Source organism: Pan troglodytes, chromosome 15 (genome assembly GCF_028858775.2).
Source record: "Pan troglodytes isolate AG18354 chromosome 15, NHGRI_mPanTro3-v2.0_pri, whole genome shotgun sequence".
In the NCBI taxonomy this organism is placed as follows: Eukaryota; Metazoa; Chordata; class Mammalia; order Primates; family Hominidae; genus Pan; species Pan troglodytes.
The window spans coordinates 21602445-21625935 of NC_072413.2; the positions used below are offsets into that span (position 1 = coordinate 21602445).

Here is a 23491-nt window from a genome sequence, read left to right on the forward strand (position 1 = left end):
ATTTCAAGACTTATCATAAGGCTACAGTAAGTGACAGTATGGTATTGGCATCAAGACAGACAAATCAATCAGTGGAACAGAATAGAGCATGCAGAAATGGGCTTGAATATGTATAGACAACCGATTTTCCTTTTTATTTCGGTAAAATGTATAACATAAAATTTGATATTTTAACCATTGTTAGTGTGCAATTCAGTGGCATTAGGTACATTCACAATGTTGTACAATCATCATCTCTATTTCCATAATTTTTCATAACCACTAACAGAAACTCTTCACCCATTAAGCAATTACTTCCTATCTCTCATTCCCCTAGTTCCTGCTAACCTCTAATCTACTTTCTGTCTCTATAAATCTGACTGTTCTGGATATTTCAGTGAGATTATACAATATTTCTCTTTTTGTGTCTGGCTTATTTCACTTAGCATAATTTTTTCAGGGTTCATCCATGTTGTAACATGTATCAAAACTTTATTTCCTTTATGGCTGAATAATATTTTATATATATATATATACACACCACATTGTTTATCCATTCATCTACTAATGGACATTTGGGTTGTTTCTATCTTTTGGTTATTGTGAATAATGCTGGTATGAATATTGGTGTACACATATCTGAGCCCCTGTCTTAAATTATTTTGTATACACCTAGGAATGGAATTGCTGGGTCACATGGCAGGATAGTTCTATTTTTCACTTTTTGAGGAACCACCAAATTGCTTTCCAAAGCAGGTGCATCATTGTACATTCCCATCAGCAATGTACAAGGGTTCTGATTTCTCCATATCCTCCTAAAACATATTTTCATTTAGAAAATTATAGCCACCCCACCACATGTAAAATGATATTTCACTGTGGTTTTAATTTGCATTTCCCCTATGACTAATGATATTGAGAATCTTTTCATGTGTCTGCTGGACACTTCTATATCTTCTTTTTAGAAATGTCTATTCAAATCTTTTGCCTATTTTTAATTGGGTTGTTTGATTTTTGGTTGTTGAGTTGTTCTTTTTTTTGAAACAAAATTTCTCACGTATTTATTACTGAACCCAGACTACTAGTGCACAGCAAATAAACAAACAGAAAAACTATATTCCCAATAAAACACGCCCAACTGTCCAGATAGCGGTGACATTTTTAGCTTGATATGGTAAGATGGTTATGAGCTTGATACTGCATAAATATGTGTGCCATCTCGTGCACAATTCCTTATAGATCCAGCTTGAATCTTCTCCAATGTCTCCTTTTAAAGTTGTACCTGATTTTATTATCAATTTTCATCCAAATCCACTGGGGAATGGGATGATTTTGCTTTTGTTTCTTGGTTAGGAATTGCTTAATACCGAAAGTCTTGTGAGAAGACATGATGAGAAGCGGAGTCGAATACACACCACAATGGTGGAAAAAGGAAGAGAGAGAGAGTTGTAGTTCTTTTTATATTTTGAATATTAAAACCTTATCAGATATATGATTTACTAATATTTTATCCCATTCTGTGGGTTGCCTTTCACTTTCTTGATAGTATCCTTTGTTGCACAAAAGTTTTTAATTTTAACTAAGTCCCTTTTATTTATTTTTCTTCTGTTGCCTGTGCTATTTTTGTATTTAAAAAACCATTGCCAAATACAAGGTCATGAAGATTTTCCCCTATATTTTCTTCTAAGAGTTTTAGAGTTTTCCCCCATACATTTAGGTCTTTGATCCATTTTGAGTTAATTTTTGTATATGGTGTAAGGTAATGATTCAACTTTATTCTTTTGCATATGGACATAGTTTTTCCAGCACTGTTTGTTGCAGAGACTGTTCTTTCCTCTATTCAATGGTCTTGACACCCTTGTCAAAAATCAACTGACCATAGATGTGAGGGTTTATTTCTGGATTCTCAGTTCTATTCTGTTGGTCTATATATGTCTATCCTTATGCTAGAAACACACTGTTTTGATTACAGTAGCTTTGTAGTAGGTTTTGAAATTGGGCAATATGAGTCTTCCAAATTTTTTCCTTTTTAAGATTGTTTTGACTATTCTAAGTTCTTTGAAATTTTATATTAATTTTAGGGTGGATTTTTCAATTTCTGAAAAAATAATTGGAATTTTGATAGGGATGACATTGAATCTGTATATAGCTTTGGATGCTATTGTAAACAATATTAAGTAGTGTTCTATGTACAAACAAGTCTTGTGCCTCTCCTTGATTAAATTTATTCCTAAATATTTTATCCTTTTTGATGCTGTCACAAATGGAATTATTTTCTCTAGGCAATCAATTTTTGACAAAGGCAATTTAGTTGAGAAAAGTTAATCTTTTAAAAAAATGGTGCTGAAACAATTGGATATCCACATGCAAAACACACCCACATATGCACATGCAAACTTTAATCCATACCTCACACCATGTAGAAAATTAACTCAAATGAATCATATACCTAAATGTAAAATCAAAATTACAAATCTAGATTTCTAGAATTTTTGAAGAAAATTTCCAGAGGTACCCCATTTTCCTTTCAGAGTAGAAGAAAAGATAAGAATATTTAAAGAAAAGAAAATTTTATCTGGGTTTGGTGGCTCATGCCTATAATCCCAGTACTTTAGGAGGCTGAGGTGGGAGGATCAGTTGAGCCCAGGAGTCTGAGACCAGCCTGGGCAACATGGTGAAACCCCATCTCTACAAAAAAAAAAAAAAAAATAGAAAAATTAGCCGGGTATGGTGGCGCATGCTTGTAGTCCCAGCCACTCGGGAGGCTGAGTTAGGGGAATCACTCGGGCCTGGGAGGTTGAGGCTGCAGTGAGCCATAATCATGACACTGCACTTCAGCCTGGGCAACAGAGTGAGACCCTGTCTCAAAAAAAAAAAAAAAAAAAAAAAAAGAATTCTCAAAACTCAACAATAAGAAAATATGGGTAGGTTGGGCATGGTGGCTCATGCCTGTAATCCCAGCACTTTGGGAAGCCAAGGTGGGTGGATCACCTGAGGTCAGGAGTTCGAGACCAGCCTGGCCAACATGGTGAAACCCTGTCTCTACTAAAAATACAAAAATTAGCCAGGCCTGGTGGTGCATGCCTATAGTTCCAGCTACTCAGGAGGCTAAGGCAGGAGAATTGCTTGAACCTGGGAGGCAGAGGTTGCAGTGAGCTGAGATAGTACCACTGCACTTGCACTCCAGCCATGTATACCATGTATACAAAGGAACACTCAAAAAGCCCAGAACACTCAAAAGCAAGATATTTTCTAGGAAAACTGTTGGTCTCTTTTTTTTTTTCAACTGTTCAAATTTCTATTAAGTTGTTGGTTTTCTTTTTTAAAAAGCTCTTTGTATATTAAAGCTATTAGCCCTTTAGGATTTAAGTTGATTTTTTTTTTTTTGTAATTTGTCACTTTGTGCTTTACTTTTCGTGTGTGTGTGTGTGTGTACATGCAAAAAGTTTTTTTAAAATTACTTAGTCAAATTTGTCAATCTTTTCTCTCTTCTAGATTTTTGGATCCTAGGAAGATTTCCTGCACACCTAGGTTATAAGAGTACTTAATAATATTTTCGTCTGGTACCTGTCTGTTTAGATTTCTGATCCATTTGAAATTTATCCTGGTAAACAGTATGAGAAACAGACTCAATTTTATATTTTTTCAGATGGCTATTCAGTTGTCCAAATTCTATGTATATAAAAATTCAATTCCCCATGCACACTTACCAGTTAAAATTTATTAACGTACTTGGTTCTATTTCTAGACTTGATTCTGTTTCATTGGTCTACACGTTTATGCACCAACACCACACTTTAAATTACAGACGTTTTATAATATATTTTAATATTGGATGGGGCTAACGCCCCACTCCACATGGCACTAAAATATTTTCCAGTGAAAACTTTTATTTAAGTAGAATTAAGATTACTCAGGCATGATACTACGTGCCTGTAATCCCAGCTGCTGGGGAGGCTGAGGCAGCAAGATGGTTTGAGGTCAGGAATTTGAGACCAGCCTGGGCAACACAGTGAGACCTTGTCTCTTAAAAAAATATTAAAAATTAGGGCTGGGTATGGTGGCTCATACCTGTAATCCCAGCACTTTGGGAGGCCGAGGCAGGCGGATCACGAGGTCAAGAGTTTGAGACCAGCCTGGCCAACATGGTGAAACCCCATCTCAACTAAGAATACAAAAATTAACCAGGCGTGGTGGCGAATGCCTGTAATCCCAGCTACTTGGGAAGCTGAGGCAGGAGAATTGCTTGAACCCAGTGGGCGGAGGTTGCAGTGAGCTGAGATGGTGCCACTGCGCTCCAGCCTGGGTGACAGAGCAATACTCTGTCTCAGGAAAAAAAAAAAATAGCCAGGCAAGGTGGAGGAGGCTGAGGCAGAAGGATCCCTTGAGCCCAGGTATTCTAGGCTGTAGCAAGCTATGATTGTGCCACTAAACTCTAGCCTGGGCAGCAAGGGAGACGCCCATCTCTTAAAAACAATTATATTTAAGAAAACTATTTATGGAATAGTTTGATTTGTAACCTGAGCTAATCACTTTTTTCATGGAATACTGTTTTTACTTGAAAGAACATCTAACATACAAACTATTCAGACTTAGGTATTTGGTAGGCATTTTCTAAAAAATAAACAAAATTGCCTTGCCACTTCAAGGAAAACCAGTGACAGTATTTGTTGCCAATGATAAAATTCAAGCTTTCAGATGAAAATTAGACCTTTGGAAAACTTGTACCTGCAACTGACAGCTTGACAGCTTCCCAAGACTCAAATACTTACCTGATGAGATAGATAGTGATATTAACAAAGGTGATTTTTTATATTGTGTAATGAACTGTGTCAATATTTAATATTGTATAACAAAATGCACTGATGTGTATAACTCAGTGAACCAAAATTTTTGAAATGACCAGTTTGGTCTAAATGTATGATGTTACAAAATCGTGCATGGGCAAAAGATCCATTTAAAGTGCAAAACAGACCAAATAATTTTAATGTAACCGGCTATAAAAAGTTCATTGATATGGTTCAGATCCCACTTTGCAATCAACTTTTAACTCAGACTTCCTGAATTTTTATGTGATATCAAAGAGAAATGTTCACAATTATCTGAAAAGGCCATTTAAATACCATTCTCTTTCCCCACATATTTGAGTGAATCCAAATGTTCTTCACACACTCCAACCAAAACAGCGTACTGCAAAAGTTAATGCAGAAGCAAATATAGGACTCCACCAGCTTTCTATTAAGCTACATAGCAAGAGATTACAAAAATGTAAAAACGATGCCACTCTTCTCACTAAATTTTTCTTGTTTTGGAAAACATATTTTCCATAGATTATTTATATTAACATTTTGGCCAGGCGCGGTGGCTCACACCTGTAATCCCAGCACTTTGGGAGACCAAGGCGGGTGGATCATGATGTCAGGAGTTCGAGAGCAGCCTGGCCAACACGGTGAAACCCCGTCTCTACTAAAAATACAAAAAATTAGCTGGGCGTAATGGCAGGCGCCTGTAATCCCAGCTACTCGGGAGGCTGAGGCAGGAGAATCGCTTGAACCCAGGAGGCGGAGGTTGCAGTGAGCCGAGATGGCGCCACTGCACTCCAGCCCTGGCGACAGAGTGAGACTCTGTTTCAAACAACAACAACAACAACAAAAAAACCCAAAAAAACCCCAAAAAACAACAACAAACAAACACACATTTAATGGGTTTATTATTGTTTTCAAATAATATTTTAAAATTTCAAATAATAAATATTTTAAAATTTCTCACTTTTAATTGCTAATTTGGTAAATATTGGTAGATGCAATTTACATAAACAAAAGCTCTTTGGAGGGTCTTCAATAATTTTGTAAAGGAAGCCTGAGACCAAAAAGTTTGAGAACTACTACTCTAAGTGGATTCCTCAGGAAAAGCTCATTTGCATGCTTTTTGCCAGTGGCCTTTATACCTGAACACAATATAAGGGGATATAAATTTCTGGGATCATAGTTTCCGTGAAAATCTGGAAAATGTTGTTTCATTGTTATCTAGAATGCTTCTGTGGAGAAATCTGATGCCAATCTTATTCTGTCTCTCTCTTTTTTTTTTTTTTGTTTGAGGCAGTGTCTTGCTCCCTCAACCAGGTTGGAGTGCAGTGGCGTGAACACAGCTAACTGCAGCCTCGACCCCGTGGGATTAAGTGATACACCTGCCTCAGCCTCCCTAAGTAGCTGGGACTACAGGCACCCGCCACCACACCCGGCTAATTTTTTTTTTTTTTTAAGACGGAGTCTCTCTCTGTCTCCCAGGCTGAAGTGCAGTGGCGCGATCTCGGCTCACTGCAACGTCCGCCTTCCGGGTTCAAACGATTCTCCTGCCTCAGCCTCCTCAGTAGCTGAGATTACAGGTGCGTGCCGCCACACTCGGCTAATTTTTGTATTTTTAGTAGAAGCGGGGTTTCGCCATGTTGGCCAGTCTGGTCTATAACTCCTGACCTCAAGTGATCCGCCCGCCTCGGCCTCCCAAGGTGCTGGGATTACAGGCGTGAGCCACCGCCCCTGGCCAAAAATTTCTGAATAAAGGTTGACTTTTTTAAATTGAAATTTGTTAGTTCTCAATTAATATCACACCGTTCTTTGTCCGCATCATTTTTAAATTTTCCTATTTCCGATTTTACGCTATTCTTTCAAAGCACCCATTATTTTCATTTCATTTTAGAATATTAAGCAAAAGTTTTCGCCCACTTTATGACCACAATTTATATTGCGTTCTCATCGTTTATTGGAACATTAATTAGGTTTTATTTTCACCTTTTTGTTTCCACAGTAACATGTATGGGATTAGGTTCAGTGTTTATTTGTCCCCAATCTTTTAAGTGAGGTGAATTTTCCTGGGCTGCTGGGAAAAGGCTCCTACACCCCTCTCCCGCCACCGCGAGCCGCTCCGCGCCCAGTGACAGCCTCTGCGGGCCCCGCCCACGCCCCGCGCACGCCACGGAGCCACGCCCACTGATTTAGCATACCGCCAGGCCCCGCCCACACCTCACACACTGCCTCGGCTGCGCCCAGCCTCTTTCCTCACCCGGTGCCAAGCCAGCTGTTTACTTTCCCGCCATGTCCAGCTCTTCGTGAGGAGAACTGGATGATTTCCTGAGATCTGAGGCTTTCTGGAATCACAGCAGCCAAGCGGGTAGGGAGTGTAGCCAGAAAAAGAACTGAGAAACTTGAGACGGCTGAGGCCCCATCGCCTCTGGAAAGCAGGGGAATTTTGCCCTCAGGGTCGCCTTAATCACCCTGTTCACTGCCTTTTTTATGTTGGGCTCATCTGGTCAATTCAGGGGATGACATTGTTGCTGCCCTTAAACAAACCTGGGCATATAGAACGGGGCCTTTTCAGTGGTTTTTTAGACTCACTTGCTGGTGAAAGTTAGTGTATCACGATCAAACAAATAGGACAACGAAGCTCGTGGCACTGTGGGATGCGTTTGCGTTGAGCTGTTTATTCAGTACATTTTTTATCGTAAATCTTACGAAGTTTGTATCCCTCAGCGGTTACACACACACACATCCTACGAAAAGTCCCGGTGCAGTGACTCCCGCCTGTAATCCCAGCACTTTGGGAGGCCAAGGAAGGAGGATCGTTTGAGTCCAGGAGTTCCAGACCAGCCTGGGTAACACAGAGAGGCCTTGTCTCTACAAAAAATAAAAATAAAAATAAAAAATAGCCAGGCGTGGTGGTGCTCGCCTGTAGTCCCAGCTACTCCAGAGGCTGAGGTGGGAAGATCGCTTGAGCCCAGGAGTTCCAGGCTGCAGCGAGCCCTCATCTGCCACTGCACTCCAGCCTGGAGACAGAGCCAGACCCTGTCTCAAAATAATAATAATAATAATAATAATAATAATAATAATCCCACAAAGAAACCTTACAAAGTCACATTTACTCAGGTATTTAACAAAGTATATGAAATTGGTATTGGCAGAAAATACAGGCTATATGATTACCATGTCTAACACAAAAGTTATTTAATGTGGGAGCAAGAACTTTACATAGGGAATCAGGAGACCAATAACTAAAGATGGAACTTTCGACAAGTCATTTAATTTTACTGAATATCAGGTACCTCTTTTGAAAAATGTTGGGACTGAACAAAACATTAAGTGATTTTTCAAAGTCCATTTCAGATCTATGATTCTGAGTTTCTTTTTTTTCAGATGGAGTCTCACTCTGTCGCCCAGGCTGGAGTGCAGTGGCACGATCTTGGCTCACTGCAACCTCCTGGGTTCAAACAATTATCATGCCTCAGCCTCCCAAGTAGCTGGGGTTACAGGCGTGCACCACCACACCCAGCTAATTTTTTTTTATTTTTAGTAGAGACGGAGTTTTGCCACGTTGGCCAGGCTGGTCTTGAACTCCTGGCCTCAGGTGATCCACCCACCTCGGCCTCCCAAAGTGCTGGGATTACAGGTGTGAGACACTGCGCTTGGCCTGATTCTGAGTTTCTGCAGAAGAAAAGTATATTTCCTTCTGTGGAAGGAAATTATACAAGCTGAGACCATACCATCATTCATCAGCCCTATTTCCCTTAGATAAAATGTGTCCCAAGTGGCTAATATGTGATCTTCTCTTTCTGGTTCACTACCTTCTCTTGGCTCCACTCTCACCATATCACAGGAAGTAGTTAAAAAAGAAATGGACGATTCATTTTTTGTTTTTATATTTTTAGGATTGTATTTTCTTTTTTCTTTTTCTTTTTTTTTTTTTTTGAGATGGAGTCTGGCTCTGTCGCCTAGGCTGGAGTGCAATGGCATGATCTCAGCTCACTACAACCTCTGCCTCCCGGGTTCAAGTGATTCTCCTGCCTCAGCCTCCTGGTTAGCTGGGATTACAGGTGCCTGCCACCATGCCCGGCTAATTTTTATATTTTTAGTAGAGATGGGGTTTCACCATGTTGGCCAGGCTGGTCTTAAACTTTTGACTTCAGGTGATCCACCTGCCTCGGCCTCCCAAAGTGCTGGGATTACAGGCGTGAGCCACTGTGCTTGGCCAGGATTGTATTTTCTAATTACAAACTGGCACATGTATTAATCCAGAAAACCCGGGGGAAAAAAAAGTAAAGGAAAATACACACACACACACACACTCATAACCTCACCACTGAAAAAATAAAAAAAATCTCACCACTGTCTGTCCATTACTTTTCTAAATGTGTGTTTATATGTGTATATATATATATATACACACACACACATTTATATATACAATGTTATAACAGCCTGCTGTTATAAAAAGCAGTCTGCTTTTTTTTCACTTTATATGTACATATACTTCTTTACAACCAATTGGAATACCCACAATGATATGCCACATCCCAAAAAGCTATCAGAAGCTAAGCAAGCATGGTTACACAGATTTTGGAACAGCTATAATTATGTTATTCTCTAGGTTATTCTTACTCTTTCTCTTTATCTGCTCCAGAATGGATTGGTTTCATTGCAACGAGTGCTTCCGAAAAGATGGGGCCCATTTCTTTGTCACCAGCTGCGGCCATATTTTCTGTAAAAAGTGTGTGACTCTGGGTGAGTGACTCAACTGTTTTCAGATTCAGGGAAAAATGTTTTCATGTAAGGATGTAAGGAGTAGCCATTTCTATGTGTGACTTAGGATAAAAATCACTTATTAGGTCAATGGTGATAAAGATACTGTAGGAAACTGTCAATTTTAGAAATTGAAGGAATCCATTAATAAAGAATGGTGCTAAATTATTTAGCAAATGATTTAGCAAATCTGTTACTTGAGGACCAGAATGTACTCGTTAGTGTTTTGAAGTCTGGCTGGGAAAGCCACAAGGCATCAGACTCTTCAGGGAAAAGAGATAGAATAAGTATAATGGATGGGAATAGAGGAAAGTTTGGCTGATAGAAGAGCCATTTCTAAAGGGGAAGTGGTCTAGTCTGTGACATCAATTTGATTAGAAATGATGATGATGATACCTTTGCAGCTTAAAAAGCAGTTTCATATCAACCAATTTTATGTAAGCCTCACCACAAGCCCAGGTGGTAATTATTAGTAGAATCATTTTACAAATGAAGAGACTGGCTCAGAGAGGATAAGTGATTTGACCAAGTTCTTATTGCTATTAAGTCTTAGAAAGGATATTTAAATTTCAGTGTTTTTTTTTTTTTTTTTTTTTAATGCTGCAATACTTACAAGGTGTGTAAATCCCTAGAAGAGGGACTTGGGGTAGGGTGTTTTGATCACGGAAGACTTCACAGAAGGAGTGATGCTTCAGTAGGGTTTTGAATGATAAAATGGAATTTGCCAAGTGGATAAGGCAGGGAAGATTTATTCTAGTTTAAGAGAACAGCATGTACAAAGACATATTACATCACAAAACCATAGTGCAGGGGACTACACATAGTTGAGATTGTTAGAGTATAAACAGTAAGGTAAGAAGTGGTGAGAGATGAGGCTAGTGAAGTAGGCAGTGTCGGATGATGGAAGGCTCTATACACTGGGCTAAAGAGCCTGAACTTCATCCTGCAGGTGATGGAGACCTGTGGGAGTTTTTGTTTTGTTTTGTTTTTGACATAGTCGCACTTCGTCACCCAGGCTGGAATGCAGTGGCGCAGTCTTGGCTCACTGCAACCTCTGCTTCCCAGGTTCAAGCGATTCTCATGTCTCAGCCACTTGAGTAGCTGGGATTATAGGCATGCACCACCATGCCTGGCTAACTTTTGTATTTTTAGTAGAGATGGGGTTTCACCATGTTGGCCAGGCTGATCTCGAACTCCCGGCCTCAAGTGATCCGCCTGCCTCAGCCTCCCAAAGTGCTGGGATTACAGGTGTAAGCCATTTTTTTGTTTTGTTTTGTTTTGTCTTAAGAGAAGAATGTTATGTACTTTCTAGCTCACTCTGGCAACGTTACGGACCGGGAAAAAGAAAAACCTGGCCGGGCGCGGTGGCTCATGCCTGTAATCCCAGCACTTTGGGAGGCCAAGGCGGGCGGATCACAAGGTCGGGAGATTGAGACCATCCTGCTAACACGGTGAAACCCCGTCTCTACTAAAACTACAAAAAATTAGCCGGGCGTGGTGGCGGGCGCCTATGGTCCCAGCTACTCCGGAGGCTGAGGCAGGAGAATGGTGTGAACCCCGGAGGCAGAGCTTGCAGTGAGCCAAGATCGTGCCACTGCACTCCAGCCTGGGCGACAGAGCAAGACTCCGTCTCAAAAAAAAAAAAAAAAAAAAAAAAAAAAAAAAGAAAAAGAAAAAGAAAAAGAAAAACCTTTAGTCCCCAGAGAAAGAACAGTCAAGTTAAGTAGCCTCAGGGGAAGGTTTTTTCTCTGTACCAATCTCATGACCTTTTAAAGTTTCGCTAATGTAAAAAGCTGTTTACTATGGTAACAGCAGCTCACTTTGGAGTGGTTTGTCTCCGTGAAGCATATGCCATGTGATGTTTTCTCCTGACATGGCATTTGTCTTAATCAATGACCAGTCCCACTACTAAAATTTCACTTTACAGGGAAAGATTAGGAATCTTAATTTTTGCTTCTTTCAGATTGGGTTAATTGGGGAATGAGAGTAGCAGAGCTTCAAAGCAAGATTAACAAATATTAGCAAAGTGATGACAAGGTAGGCATAACTGGGGACTTTCTTATAGTACCCAATGTGTGCCTGCTGTCAGGTCAATAGAATAAAAAAGAGTAACTTAAAGTTAAGATCTTTGGTATCTTGTACTCTTCCTTACTCTTGTAAATGTACTCCAGTACTTCTGCTGGGAGTTTAGAATTGTCCCTTCTGTCCCACAGAAGAAAATTGGGAATTTATAAAAAGATGGGGCAGGAGGTGCTGGGGTGGTGGCTCATGCTTATAAACTCACCACTTTGCGGGGGCCAAGGTGGGAGGATCACTTGAGCCCAGGAGTTCAAGACCAGCTTGAGCAACATAGGGAGACTCCATCTCTAAAGATAATAACAAAATTAAAATGAGCTGAGGTGGTGGTGTGCGCCTGTGGTCCCAGCTAGTCAGGAGGCTGAAGCAGGAGGATCACTTGAGCCCGGGAGGTTGAGGCTGCAGTGAGCCATAATTGTGCCACTGCATTCCAGCCTGGGTGATAGAGTGAGACCTTGTCTCAAAGAAAAAGTAAAATAAAATTTAAAAAGATAGGGAGATGGGTAGACATACGGTGTGAAAGCCCTACTTATACCTCAACATATTAGTTTGGAAACACTTGTTTAGAGAACAGAGCTTAAGTTGATGTCCTTTTATAACACAATGATATTCTAAATTCAGTAAGAACCCTTTTTTTCTTCCTTTGCTAGCATACTAGATTGTTGCCATGTACTTTAAGTCTTTAAATCTTACCTCATGCTCATGAGAGCCAAATATTTTTTTCCCTTTTCCTCCCAGAAAAATGTGCTGTTTGTGGAACTGCCTGCAAGCATCTGGCTCTTTCTGATAATGTAAGTTTTTCTCCCCCTGCCACAAACTGTCTCATCCCATTCCTGGCCTGTAGGAAGTATATACACAGTACAGATGATGAATTGTTTCAAAAAGAAAGAAAAGAAGACCGGGCGTGGTGGCTCAGGCCTGTAATCCCAGCACTTTGGGAGGTCAAGGCGGGTGGATCGCCTGAGCTCAGGAATTTGAGACCACCCTGGGCAACATAGTGAAACCCTGTCTCTACTAAAATACAAAAAATTAGCCAGGCGTGGTGGTGCGGGCCTGTAGTCCCAGCAACTTGGGAGGCTGAGGCACGAGAATTACTTTGAGCCCAGGAGGTGGAAGTTGCAGTGAGCTGAGCTCGCGCCACTGCACTCCAGCTTGGGCTCAGAGTAAGACTCTGTCTCAAAAAAAAAAAATGCAAGCAAGCAAGCAAGCAAGCAAGCAAAGAAACAAACTTGCAGATAGAAGTTTGTAAAAAGAGTATAAATAACAGGCCAGCTGAGGAGGCTCACACCTGTAATCCCAGCACTTTGGGAGGCTGATGCAGGTGGATCACCTGAGGTCAGGAGTTCGAGACCAGCCTGGCCAACATGAGGAAACCCCCGTCTCTACTAAAAATACAAAAATTAGCTGGGTGTGTTGGTAGGCACCTGTAATCCCAGCTACTCAAGAGGCTGAGGCAGAAGAATCACTTGAACCCAAAAGGCGAGGGTTGCAATGAGCCTAGATCACACCACTGCACTCCAGCCTGGGTGACAACAGCAAAACTCTGTCTCAAAGAAAAAAAAAAGAGTATAAACAACAGATGGAAGCATTATTTGTGACCACTGTTACAGAAGCACAAGGTAAGGAGAATTGGACATATAATGTACATCTAGAAGAGTGGTGATCTCCCTTTTACACACAGTGGAGATAATGCCAGGTACATTAGAAAAGGTGGTACATCTTTTGTCATGTTAGTCAGTATTTTATTTTATTCAATTGTGGATATTCTCACAGTGTGTATTGCTCTCTTCGTAGCTGAAGCCTCAGGAGAAGATGTTTTTCAAAAGTCCTGTGGAGACAGCTTTGCAGTATTTTAGTCACATCTCTCAGGTATGAGAAACAAAAGTGAAGAAAATCTGATTCTCCAGGCAAATTCTAATTGCATCTTATTCCTTTATCAAAGGTTTTCTTTAAACTGCATTTGTACACAATGGAGGGAAATTGACTGCTTTCTTTGCTTTCTTCCTTGATGATACAAATTTCAATCAGTTAACTTTTTATTGACCCAGAATCTGTGATAGGCTGTAAAAGTCACTAAGTAGCTAACATCTTGCCTTGTATTTCCTAGTTGTATTAATTAATTTCTACGACTAAAGGTTGTTTTAGGGAGCTTTATCATTTTTCTCAGCAGATAGATGCACCTTCTAAAAATTGCTTTGAGTATATAGGCCTGGCCCTGCAAACAATAGGTTTGATGGTTTAACTTGCAACCAGTAGTTTATAGCACTAAGTTTACGAGAGTATTTCTTGTTTCCCATTCTCACTTTTCAATAACCTTTTTAGTAATACTTACCTCTTCATTTAGTGTTCATAACTGGTTGCTTGAATTTTAGGAAATATCTTTTCTTGATGTGTCATATGTTGGCATACAATTGACTTGATCAGGAGCAACAGGAATGTAGAAGAAGGTAGAGAGAAGGCAGGACAACCATTTGAGAGAGTTCCCAAGTTGTAAAAACTTTGGTTTTTTTCTTTCTACTCCCCATTTCTCTTAGATTATTCTATAGCCTCATGGAATTCCTATCTTGGCATATTTCTTGAGGTTTTTATCACTGTTCCCTTTCTATACTCTTACTTCTTATTCTTTTGAAAATACCCCTTTTCTAAACCTCAAGATGATCCTTAGTCATTTTCTGGTTGAAGATTTAATTTTTCTTCAGTGTCCTGCCTCTCAATCCTCACTCTAGAGATGGAGTAAGGGGAATTACAGCTTGCTGCTTGCTGTCTTTAGCTGCTTGGTTGAGCCATCATATTTGACATACACTATATTTAACATTATAAGTATATTAAAATCCAGCTGAGACTCAAGGAGAAATGTAAACAAGGTCATAGGAACAAGAGAAAGAGCTGACCTTTAGTTAATAAATAAACCTAGGCATAGTTAATGATCAGTAGAGAAATCATATGTAGTCTGAATCCTAACCTGCCTGATCATGGGACCAATTACACATGGTCAAGTAATCAAGATAAAAGAAATGGAAAGGGTCAGTTAATCATCACTTTAGTGAAGGGCCAATTTGGTGAAGTCAGCAAAGTCTGAAAATGTGTTTTCCTAATTTGTGAAGCTGAGTAACTGATCCAATACCTAGATTGTTTCATTCAGGCTTCTGCTCAAAACATTCTTCTTCAGTCAGTCCTTTAGTGACTCTCATATTTCAAATAGTAGCCCCAACATTTTCTACTCCTTACCATGCTTTTTTTTTCATTGTAGTTCTTTTCTCTAACATTATGTTATATATTTGTTGTCTGAATCCTGCACTGGAATATAAGCTCCATGAAAACAGATGTGGTTGGTTTTGCTTATTGTTCTCTTTTAATAGTCCTTAATAAGTAGTGGACACTCAAGACGTTGTCATTGAATGAATGAATGGAATGTTGTTGTAAATATCTATTTATGTTTTTACGTTCTCCGATCTCTACAATGACTTAAGGCCATTTTTCTGCTGTACTTTGTGCTAATAGTTGATCAAACTGACTGTTTTGAATTCTTTACTCACCTCAAGATAATCTTTCTGAGGGATTGGAGAACCTCATATAGATCTGTAAGTCTGTAAGTTTTCTTTTTTTTTTTTTGAGATGGAGTCTTGCTTTTGTCTGTCACCCAGGCTGGAGTGCAGTGGCAAGATCTCAGCTTACTGCAACCTCTGCCTCCAGGGTTCAAGCGATTCTCCTGGGGGCAGGGCAATTTCAGTCTTACTCATCTTATATGTCAGCTCCTAACATAGTACCAGGAGCATAGAAGGATTCAATAAATAATTTTTGAAAGAATTAATGAAATAATCTTCCCTATTGAAGTTTTCCTTTAATGTATATGAAATACAGTAAAGTGATAATACTGGGAAAACTGTTGATGTAGAAATCTAATGACCAACTCGGCCTGCTAACTTATAGCTTTATTTCTTTGAACCAGTCATACTTCCTCACATGTAATATGAAATAATAATACTTATCCTACTTCTTGTAAAGATCCAATGAGACAATGTTTATGGAAATATTTAAAAAACTGTAAAGTACTTTAAAAAACAAAAAACAAAAAACAGAGACAGTCTTGCTATATTGCCCAGGCTGTTCTCAAACTCCTGGCCTCAAGCAGTCCTCCCACCTTGCCCTACCAAAGTGCCAGGATTACAGGTGTGAGCCACCATGCCCAATCTGAAAACTGTACTTTATTAGTTTAAAGAATAATGTGGAAAAGTCATGAAAGGTTATGAGTGATCACAAACCCACTTAAAAATAGTTGAAGATCATATAAGTGAAAAGAAGTTTGTATTTTAAAAAATTGTTGGCCGGGTGTGGTGGCTCACGCCTGTAATCCCAGCACTTTTGGAGGCCACGGTGGGCGGATCACCTGAGGTCGGGGGTTCGAGACCAGGCTGACCAACATGGAGAAACCCCGTCTCTACTAAAAATAAAAAATTAGCCAGGTGTGGTGGCACGTGCCTTTAATCCCAGCTACTCGGGAGGCTGAGGCAGGAGAATCACTTGAACCTGGGAGGTGGAGATTGCGGTGAGCCAAGATCACACCATTGCACTCCATCCTGGGCAACACGAGCAAAACTCCATCTCAAAAAAAAAAAAAAAATTGTTTTCAAGGGAAGTATAAACACCCCATCTACTTTTTTTTTTTTAGGTCCACTAGTTTTCATGCAATCACCTTCTTTTTTAATAACAGCTTTATTGAGATGTAATTTACATACCATAAAATTTACCCTTTTAAAGTATGCAATTCAGTGGTTTTTAATACATCCGCAGAATTGTGCAAACACTACTGCCTAATTTTCAAACATTTTCATCACCCCAGAAAGAAGCTCTGTACTTATTGGCAGGCACTTCCCAAACCCTTCCCACCCTCCCCATCCCCAGGCGATCACTAATTTACTTTCTGTTGCTATGGTTTTTCCTGTTCAGGACATTTCATAAATACGGAATCATATAATGTATGGTCTTTTGTGACTTGCTGCATTCACTAAGTATAATGCTCTCAAGTTTCATCCGTGTTGTAGCATCTCTATTAGGACTTTATTAGTATTTCATTCCATTTTATGGCCAAATAATAATCTATTATATAAATGGATATACATTTTACTTATCCATTCATTAGTCAATAGACATTTGGGTTGTTCCTACTTTGGGGCTATTATAAGTAATATTGCTATGGAACATTTATGTACAAGTTTTTACATGGACGTATATTTTTATTCCTCTTGGGTATATACCTATGAGTGGAATTTCTGGGTCAAATGGTAACTCTATATTTAACTTTTTTAGGAACTGCCAGACTGTTTTCCCAAGTGGCTGTACCATTTTACATCCTTAGCAGCTCTTTTAGTCTGTCTGGGCTGCTATAATAAAATATCTTAGACTGGGCAATTTCTAAATAACAGAAATTTAATTTTCATAGTTCTGGAGGCTGGGAAGTTCAATATCAAGGCACCAACAGATTCAGTGTCTGGTGAGGGCTTACTCTTTGCTTCCAAGATAATGCCTTCTTGCTGCATCCTCACATGGCAAAAGTGGCAAACAGGCTCCTTCAAGCCTCTTTTTATTTATTTTTTTGAGACAGGGTCTCACTCTGTCACAAAGGCTGGAGTGCAGTGGTGTGGTCGTGGCCAGTGGTGCAATCATGGCTCCCTGCAGTCTTGCCCTCTTGAGCTCAGGCGATCCTCTCACCTCACCCTCCCAGGTAGCTGGGACTACAAGCACATGTCACCACACCTGGCTAGTTTTTGTATTTTTTTTTTTTTAATAGATACAGGGTTTTACCATGTTGCCCAGGTCTCGAACCCCTGGGCTCACGCAATCTGCCCGCCTCCGCCTCCCAAAGTGCTGCAATTACAGGCATGAGCCACTGCGCCCAACCCCAAGCCTCTTTTTTTTGAGACAGAGTCTTGCTCTGTCGCCCAGGCTGGAGTGCAGTGGCACGATCTCGGCTCACTGCAGTCTCCGCCTCCCGGGTTCAAGCAATTATCCTGCCTCCACCTCCTGAGTAGCTGGGATTACGGGCATGCGCCACCACACCTGGCTAATTTTTGTATTTTTAATAGAGATGGGGTTTCACTGTGTTGGTCAGGCTAGTCTCGAATTCCTGACCTCGTGATCCGCCCACCTCAGCCTCCCAAAGTGCTGAGATTACGGGCATGAGCCATCGCGCCCGGCCCCCAAGCCTCTTTTTATAAGGACACTAATCCCATTCACAAGAGCAAAGCCTTCATGACATAATCACCTCCTAAAGCCTCCATCTCTTAATACTATTGCATTGGGAGTTGAGTGTCAACAAATGAATTTTTGTGGGACACAAATATTCAGACCACAGCAGGCCAGTAAATATTTTAAGCTTTGCAGGCCATACAATTTCCGATGCTGCTACCCAACTCTGCTGTTGTAGCATGGAAGCAGCCATAGACAGCATGTAAGCAGCCACAGATAGCATGTAAGCAAATGTGTGTAATTATGTTCCAATAAAACTTATTTACAAAAACAGACAGCTGGTTATGGTCAGTTGTTTGCTGACCCTTGGTCTATTTTATGGTTTTTAAAAGATTTTTGAAGTCATATGTTTTTACTAATATATACATACATAATTGCTACATATACTGTTGGAATAAAATCAGGTCAAGATTTGATCTCATCAATAGACCAGAGCTTCTCCATCCCTCAGCTGAATCAAGAATTTGAACAACTGAGGTACTCAGTGGGCCAGGCGCAGTGGTTCATACCACTTTGGAGGCCAAGGTGGGAGGATTGCTTGAGGCCAGGGGTTTGAGACTAGCTTGGGCAACATAGTGAAACCCCTTCGCTACAAAAAATTTAAAAATTAGCTGGGCATGGTGGCACACACCTGTAGTCCCAGCTACTCAGGAGGCTGAGGTGGGAGAATCGCTTGATCCCAAGAGGTTGAGGCTGCAGTGAGCCATGATTGTACCACCATACTCCAGCTTGTGTAAAAATAAAAAATTAAAAAGAGATACTCAATGATGCTTTTGAAGAAAAGTTGTATTTAGTTTGATATTATTTTACCTAAAAAGGAAAAGCTTTCAGTATTTAGGACTTCTGAAAGAGTGTAGTTGAATTCTTCATCACTACTGAGCAGGGGATTGAGGAACCTTAGGCCAGTGTGAGGTATTATTCCTTTGATCATACAAACTGTGCAACCCAAAACATAACCCTCTGCCTGGTGGGCTGCTGTGGCTCTCATCCAGAGTGGGTACTTCAGACATCTTACTAACAATTCTCCAATTGCTTTTGCTAAGAAAGCATTTTTAGGGTTCTTTTTTGCTCAAATCTGTTCCCTCTGAACCGTCACGATAATCTATTTCAATTACAAATCTGAACAAGTAACTGCCTTTTCAAAATCCTTTGGTGGCTTCCTATCACTTAAGTTTCAGACTGCTCAGAGTGATACATAGTTACCTTAACGTTCTGGTTCCTCCTAACCTCTCCAATTTCAATCACAACTACCATCTCACCTCTCATGTACAAACACAAGTTATTACGTAAGGTTATTTATTACCTAATCTATTAGGCAGATTTAGGTCTTTGCAGTTCTTTTACAGACCATATACTTTCATACCTTTATACCTGAAATGCCTGATTTCTACACTTTAAAAACTAAGTTAGGCCAGCTGTGGTGGCTCACGCCTGTAATCCCAGCACTTCTGGAGGCTGAGGGGGTGGATCACTTGAGGTCAGGGGTTCAAGATCAGCCTGGCCAATATGGTAAAACCCTGTCTCTACTAAAAATACAAAAAATTAGCCAGGTGTCATGGTGGCGCGTGCCTGTAATCCCAGCTGCTTGGGAGGCTGAGGCATGAGAATTGCTTGAACCTGGGAGGCAGAGGTTGCAGTGAGCCTAGAATGCGCCACTGCACTCCAGCCTGGGTGACAGAGCGAGACTCTGTCTCAAAAAAAAAAAAAAAAAAGACTGAATTAATAGTTACCTCTTAATCATTATCTCTATATCTTGTACGTGCTTGTGTTCTGCGTATAACCTAGTGTTTTACTTATTAGTTCATGTGTCAGAATGTCTCTTCTACTAGACTGTGATAAGCTACTGTAAACCCGGAAAATCTGAGACAAGTCTCAGTTAATTTAGAAAGTTTATTTTGCCAAGATTGAGGACATGCGCCTCAGAAGGTTCAGACGACATGTGCCCAAGGTGGTCAGAGTACAGTTTGGTTTTATACATTTTAGGGAGACATGAGACATCAATCAACATATGTATGATGAACATTGGTTCGATCGGGAAAGGTGGGACAGCTCAAAGTGGGAAGAGGCTTCTAGGTCATAGGTAGATAAGAGACCAATGGTTGCCTTCTTTTGAGTTTCTGATTAGCCTCTCCAAAAGAGGCAATCAGATATGCATGTATCTCAGTGAGCAGAAGGGTGACTTTGAATAGAATGAAAGGCAGGTTTGCCCTGAGCATTTCCCATCTTGGCTTTTCCCTTTAGCTTAGTGATTTGGGGGGTCCAACATATTTTCCTTTGACACTACTAAAAGACAAGAACCCATACTATTCATCTTAGCATTTCCAGTTCTTATGCCTGACGTAAAGTGTTCAGTAAAGGTTTGCTAAATGGAAAGATGAATAATATTTGCACTATATATTTTCTGCCCCTGTGTGAGATGTTTTCTGATATCAACCAGTTCTCTGACACCAACTAGGTATGCAACAATTCAATTCAATTCAATTCTAACACTAATTCCTAGAGTTTTCGTATCATACTTCACATGTTTAGGGCTCAGCCTCACAAGACTGCCCCGACGCTGGACACCAGCCACGAATGGGGTACCCAGGCTAAAATACTTCAGACTGGCCAACAACAAACTTGAGGATTCCCATGAACTTCCTCCTGCTCCCACAAGCTTCAATAATTTGCTAGAATGACTCACAGAACTCAGAAAAGTACTTTATTTATTATTACCAGTTTATTATAAAAGATACAACATGGGGGCCAGGTGCAGTGGCTCATGCCTGTAATCCCAGCACTTTGGGAGGCTGAGGCGGGCAGATCACCTGAGGTCAGGAGTTCGAGACCAGCCTGGCCAACATGGTGAAACCCTGCCTCTACTAAAAATACCAAAAGTAGATGGGTGTGGTGGCGGGCGCCTGTAATCCCAGCTACTCTGGAGGCTGAAGCAGGAGAATCACTTGAACCTGGGAGGTGGAGGTTGCAGTGAGCCAAGATTGTGCCACCACACTCCAGTCTGGCAACAGAGCTAGACTCTGTCTCAAAAAAGAAAGAAAGAAAGAAAGAAAGAAAACCATATATCATGGAAATAGCCAAATGGAAAAGATGCAAAGTATGTGAGGAGGGGTGCAGAGCTTCCATACCCTCTCCAGATGCACTACCCTCCCAGCACCTCCAAGTGTTCACCAACTTGGTAACTCTCTGAACCCCCTTGTTCAGGAGTTGTTATGAACGTTCCATTACATAGGCATGATTGATTAAAGAATTTGTCATTGGCGATTGAACTCAATCTCTAGCCCCTTTTCCCTCTCTGATTGTCAGGGGTTGGGGGGGGTGGGAAGAAAGGTTGGGACCCCAACCCTCTAAACAGTGTTTGATTCCTCTGGCAACAAGTCCCCATTTTGATGCTACCTAGGACCCACCAAGAGTCACCTCATTAGCACAAATTCAGGTATGGTTGAAAGGGGCTTGTTATGAATAACAAAAGATGCTCCTATCACTCAGGAAATGCCAAGGGTTTTAGTAACTCTGTGAGGAACCAGGGGCAAAGACCATATATGTATTTCTTACACCACACCCTGTTCAAAAGATCCCCCTCAAAATCAGCCCGTTAAAAAAAAGTTTATTATGATTTTATCACATGTAATTTCAAATGTTTAAAAGAATATAATGATATGTATAATATAATTAATTTCTGAACCATATCAGGTTCATTGCCCAGTGCATGGCAAATTAGTACACCAAGACACTGGGTTGCAGCAGAGAAAGGGGTTTAATCATAAGACAGCTGAACAAGGAGATAGGAAACCTCAAATTTGCCTCCAGGAGGAGTTTGAGGCTAGAGGTTTTTAAAGGGTTGGACAGGTAGTAAGCCAAGGTGTGGGGATCATTGATTGGTTAAGGAATGCAGGTTGAAGTCATGAGACGCGGGGATGAAGAAATTGCATTCTCATGCTGATTCAGTTCCTCTGTGGGGGTCTTTAGACTCACTGTTCCACTGGAATTCAGGATCTGAAAACTATCTTAAGCAACTTTTAAGCAAAAGCCTTATGATTCTAATGTCATATTCTATTTATGAGAACAATGAGGATGCAAATGGTCAGCATCTAGTGTGATGTGACTTTCGCAGCTAAAAGGAAGTGGGCCAAAGTGCAGCCTGATTAATGCTTAATTATAACTATATTTCTGTCCAGAGCCAAGCATGTAATTCTTGTTAAACCCTATGAGGACGGTTTATTTTCATGCATCCATCACTCCACTTCAACAATTATCAGTGAATGGCCAATTTTCCTCCATCCATACCTCTTGCCACCCCCACCCAGATTATTTTAAAGCCAAAACCAAATATTACGTAATTTCTATCTGTAAACATTTCAGTGTGTATCTCTAAAAGATAGGAACTTTTTTCTTAAATATAACCACATCATGCTAAAATAACAATTCCATAATATTATCAAATTATCAGTCCCCATTCACATTTCTCCAGTTGTCTCAGTTTTAAAATGTTCTCACATTTTGAATTGAGTTTCAATAAAGGTATATATTTCAGTTGGTTATTATGTCTCTTAAGTTTCTTTTACACTGTAAGTTTTCTCTTGTTTCTTTTTAAGTTATTATTGAAGAAAATGGTCTTTTGTCTATAGAGTTGTTCACAGTGTGGATTTTGTTTATTGTACCTATGGAGTCATTTCATATGTTCCTCTGTCCTCTATTTCTTGTAAATTGTTAGGTAAGTTTAGGGTTTATCACCGTCATTGGTTTGGGGGCGGGGAAAGGTGAGGCAAGACCACTTTATTCCAGTGTTGTATTCCACCAAGAGGTACTTAATGGTCTATGTCTCTTATTTTGTATGAGGGTAGCCATTGATGAACTTTGCAGAGATCCTTAATTCATTAGAAGTTGTAAAATTCCAATTCTGTCATCCTTTCTTATTTTTTGAGTTGGAGTACTTCTAAAGAGAAATGTCCTTTTATCAAGCAAATGATTATCCAGATATATAGTTCAAAAATACTAAGACTTGCTTGTAGATATTATGGAATGAGGGAGTTTCACAAAAGATAGATAAAGCCAACTAATAGGTTTTGAATGTCAAAGAGATCGTGAATTTACCAATATCTTTAAAGTGAATTTCTAAAACTTAGTGACTTATTTACAGATGTTCAAAAATTAAATCGCGTGCAAAAATAAATCTTCAACTAAATACAAATGCTGACATTTAAAAATAAGAACTAAGGCTAGGCACAGTGGCTCATTCCTGTAGTCCCAACACTTTGGGAGGCCGAAGTGGGAGAACGGCTAGATCCCAGGAGTTTGAGATCAGCCTGGGCAACATAGTGAGACCCTTTCTCTTAAGAAGAAAAAAATTAAAAAATTAGAGGGGTATGGTGGCATGCACCTGTTGTCCCAGCTACTCGGGAGGCTGAAGTGGGAGGATCACTTGAGTCCAGGAGGTTGAGCCTGCAGTGAACTGTGAACAAACCCCTGCACTCCAGCCTGGGTGACAGAGCAATACTCTTTATCTCAAAAAAAAAAAAAAAAAAAACTAAAACTGGGCATGGTGGCTCACTCCTATAATCCCAGCACTTGGAGGATGACATGAGGCCAGAAATTTGAGACCAGCTTGGGCAACATAGCAGGAC

General features: G+C 40.2%; 1 protein-coding gene across 2 annotated transcripts in view; it reads left to right on the forward strand.

Annotated features, from left to right (window-relative positions):
- Positions 1-7001: 7001 nt before the first annotated feature.
- Positions 7002-23491, forward strand: part of RNF212B (ring finger protein 212B) — a 35558-nt gene continuing 19068 nt past the window's right edge. For both annotated transcript variants that reach the window (XM_001150530.6, XM_016925881.3), the window contains exons 1-4: positions 7002-7146; positions 9430-9530; positions 12363-12415; positions 13419-13493. In XM_001150530.6, the coding sequence (XP_001150530.3) occupies positions 9431-9530; positions 12363-12415; positions 13419-13493 (228 nt within the window). In that variant the 5' untranslated portion in view covers positions 7002-7146; position 9430. The remainder of the gene's footprint in view (positions 7147-9429; positions 9531-12362; positions 12416-13418; positions 13494-23491) is intronic.